The following is a 3,773-nucleotide window of genomic DNA, read 5'->3' as shown; positions in this document are numbered from 1 at the left end:
GTAAATTGCCACGTTAAAGACAGCTTGGAGTTTGCACTAATCTGGTCATGGATGAAGAGGAGCTCAAAATACAAAGGCTTTTGCACTGTGCCCTCATTTGTCTTTATTGTTAAGAAATAAAAATTAAAATATTTCACTTTTAAAATTGTTGTTTCTTTCCTTTTCACTGATAGGTTGCTTCAGTTTACTTTTGTGGAGGACCACTTCATGATCCCTGATGACCCTCTGGGGAAAAACGGACCTCATCTAGACACCTTTCTGCGTAAAGAAAAAGGGTAACAGGAAACCTTTTTATGATTTTAATGTTGTGTAAATATTTGCATTTATATAATAAATGATCAGCCTGTTGCACCTTTCACACTCTTCTTTTCTCTCTTTTATTCCTGTCAGAAGAGCTCCAGTCACTCCTCCCCCACTGAGACCCCCAGACTTCCGGCCGTCCTCCCAGCAGCAGCAGCAGCAGCAGCAGCAACAGCAACAGCAGCCAGTTTACGTCCAGGCCCTCCACTCGGCTCCTCGGACCCCTGCCTCCACGCCCCGGCCCCCTCCCTCCCTGATGCCTCACCCCACTGCACACTGGCCCCATTCCGGTCCCCCCGAATGGCACCCGCCCCGCCGTTCCCCTTCCCCTTCGCCCTCACCTCCTCCCCAGCGGTCGCCGGGGGAGACATCAGAGCTGAAGAGAAAGCTGTATGACATCTTCCCCGACCAGAAGCAACGGATCGACCGCATCCTCAATGACAACCCGTACATGAGAGACCTGAACGCCCTGTCCGGGCTGCTGCTGGGATAAATAACTGGCTCAGTGATGAGAATCAGCAGACACACAGTACATATGCACACATATGCAAGAATATTACGTGTCAGCATAGAAATAATTTATTTTATCATTTCTTTCAGCCTGGAGGGAATGAAAAGTTTAACTTTAATATTATTTTACATGAAGACTGATCATCAAACTAGCTGCTATTGGCAAAAAGATTTTTTTTTTTGTTAACAATTTTTCTCTCCCTCCTCTTTGCTCATAAATTGATTAAGGTGAGCCACACTGGTGTCTACAGAACCAAAATATCAACAAATTACCATACGTGTCAAGCAGCAAAGTCTATATTGTTTAGTTGGTTATAAATCATTACAGATCTTTGACAACAGTCCAGAGGTTCCTTGAATGTGGGACCAGCACTGGGAGAAAATTATTTTGGACCAACAACAGTGAACTGGTCACACTGGTGACTGTGACTGAAGCTCAGCACATGATGGGTTCCCTCTCCAAAACCTTGTTTACCATCAGACTCAAACACCTCGTTGAATATCCAAGCTCTGAGCTTTTAAGGGATATAACTTGGGACATAGACAGGGTTTGCATGTTTTTATGCTTTCAGAATATTAGGTATACACTTGTTCTGTTCTGTAACCGTGAGTTCACTGATAGGCAGTTCTAGGTTTTTGAACTGGGAGCAGTTTCAGCTGTTTGCAGTCATCGACTGAGTTTAAAAGTACCACTGATTTTATTTTATTTATTCCTTTTCCTTGGCAGTGTACTTAAGGAAGCATGATGAGATCACCAGCATCATTAGCATCATAAAATCACTATTTGTGACAGTTTATGTTGGACAGAAATCTCAAAAGCCACATTTGTAGACACAACTTAAATTAGAGTTTTGCAGATAACTACATTAAAGAAACACCTTAAAGCATGTGTAAGGCCAGTATTTTAAAGCTATATTGATGGGCATTTCTGAGCATATGTAGTTCTCATTATTTTAGATTTAGTTTAGTATTTGTATTATACAAAATGTACAGTATATATAAAGGCTGAGTTAATCACACATAACAATCCATTTCTCTAATTAAGGCCTCAGCTATACGTACACAGATACATTTAAAATCTGATATTTTTCCTGTTTTTGTTTTTTTGGTTTTTTTTTTAAACAATGAGTCCAAACACATCAAAACAACAACTAGAGATCTATTCACCATTGATTCCCCTTTGATATGAGCACAGAGGAACTCTCTGTGATGCTCTAAACGTGCAAAGGTTTTTCTTCTACTCTTCAAAACTGACGTTTCTGGTGGACCAAATAACACTGGGTGTTGCAGACGGCTCTGTTTGTCTGTGAAGAGGTGCAGCAGTACTAAGTTTCAGGGTAAAGTAGTGGGGCTGCTCCATTTCAGTGCGCCAGTGCACTGTTTCACACATAATGGTGAGGGCCGGGCAAGGTGTTTAAATGGAGTATAATCTGTCAGCCAGCAGCAGCCATCACATAATTTTCTGACAAAACAAACAACATTGGCCTATAGGCCAAAAGCCAGGGTAGCTTTCCTAGTTGACAAATATCACCTGCATGGACAGTGATGTTCAAAATGATTTTATGTAAGCCTGAACGACATTCATCAGTTCTGTCTTATCAATCTCCCTTGACTTGTCTGTGTTTGTTAGGGCTATGTGGTAGCAATGACGTATACACATGCATCTGCTGGCTCCCATTACTGTCAAACGGTGTGCAGACTCCGCCTACTCAGTGCATCACAGGCGTAGGTCAGTGTGCTAATGGTGTGGACCCAGTCATTAGAAAAAGCAGTGCTGACAAAACTTAACAAACCGTTTGTCCTCCATTGTTGTTATTTCTTTTGCATGCTCATTACACAAAGCAACAATTGACATGAGTGAATTGAGGGGATGACATCATGTTTGCCCAACACTCTGTTGTACAAGTCCACACAGATACACCGTTAATAGAGTTTTGAAAAATCCACATGTGAATAAAGTCTGTTTTAGTGACCAAAAAGTAGAGGAAAATATATGTTTTCAAATATATCTGTATACGTGTAGAAAGGGCCGAACACAGCACTGCCCATCTCTATCCCTTTAAAATGTTCCCTGAATATGCTGGCCTTCGTGCCAAATATGACTGCTGAATCCAGATGTTTTTATACACCTCCAGTTCTTCATAAAGTGTCTACCTAATTATAGATTGATTTAAAAAAGTTTTTTTTTTTTCATAAAGAATCTGTTTTCCAGTCACAGAGTTGTTGTTTTTTTACATTGATGATGCTTTACTGTAGAGTTTAATGGTTTGGCAGAAATTGGCTCAATAATCAGAAGGAAATTAGGTACTATTGTATTTAGGTAGTCTTCTGCAGATAAAGAGTATTTGTAACATTTCAACAGATTATTAGTTGAGATTCAACAATTCAACTGTTTTGTTTTATTCTGTAGATGTTTAACAGGTTATGTAGAGAGTATATTTGACAATTTATGACATTCTCAGAATATTTATGTTGAATTCTGTATTCTGAGAATATGTAGTGGATTTTACACTAAAAACATCTGTAGTCAAACAGTTAAATAGTAAAAGTTGAATCTCAGCTAATAACCTGTTGAAATGTTACAAACACTCTAAACTATTTGTAGGCAGTCTATCCAAGTAAAGTGTTACTGGAAGTTTTAGTGTATCTGAGTATCATCATAACCCCGACCCCAACATTCTCTGTCACTGAAGATGTGTTGCTTCTAAAACCTGTTGTTTTTAAGTGATCTCTGAAAAGCTGGGGAAGAACTCAGGTACTGAAACTGGATTTGCTGCTGTGATAGTCTGTGACTGAGACGAGCATTTTGGATTTGGTTGAATCTGTTCCCAGCATCAGTTGTTCCAGTTTGATACACTGTGTTTTCAGGAGGATGCCGTCACTGGTTCTACATCAGCATTTTGTTCTAAGATGCTTTGGTTTGTCCTCTGTGGTCTTTAGGCAGTGCATATGTCAGTCCACTA

The 3,773-nt window shown here is 40.0% G+C and overlaps 1 protein-coding gene across 1 annotated transcript in view; it reads left to right on the top strand.

Moving 5' to 3' along the window:
• Positions 1-3,487, top strand: part of n4bp1 (nedd4 binding protein 1) — a 28,637-nt gene extending 25,150 nt beyond the window's left edge. Inside the window, exons 11-12 of the mRNA XM_049574721.1 lie at positions 174-275; positions 391-3,487. Coding sequence (XP_049430678.1) covers positions 174-275; positions 391-793 — 505 coding nt within the window. The 3' untranslated portion in view covers positions 794-3,487. The remainder of the gene's footprint in view (positions 1-173; positions 276-390) is intronic.
• The last annotated feature ends 286 nt before the right edge of the window (positions 3,488-3,773 follow it).

The sequence above is a fragment of the Epinephelus fuscoguttatus genome, linkage group LG4, assembly GCF_011397635.1.
Source record: "Epinephelus fuscoguttatus linkage group LG4, E.fuscoguttatus.final_Chr_v1".
Taxonomy (NCBI): domain Eukaryota; kingdom Metazoa; phylum Chordata; class Actinopteri; order Perciformes; family Serranidae; genus Epinephelus; species Epinephelus fuscoguttatus.
The sequence above is the reverse complement of the archived record's forward strand: the minus strand, read 5'-3'. Positions and strand labels throughout refer to the sequence as shown.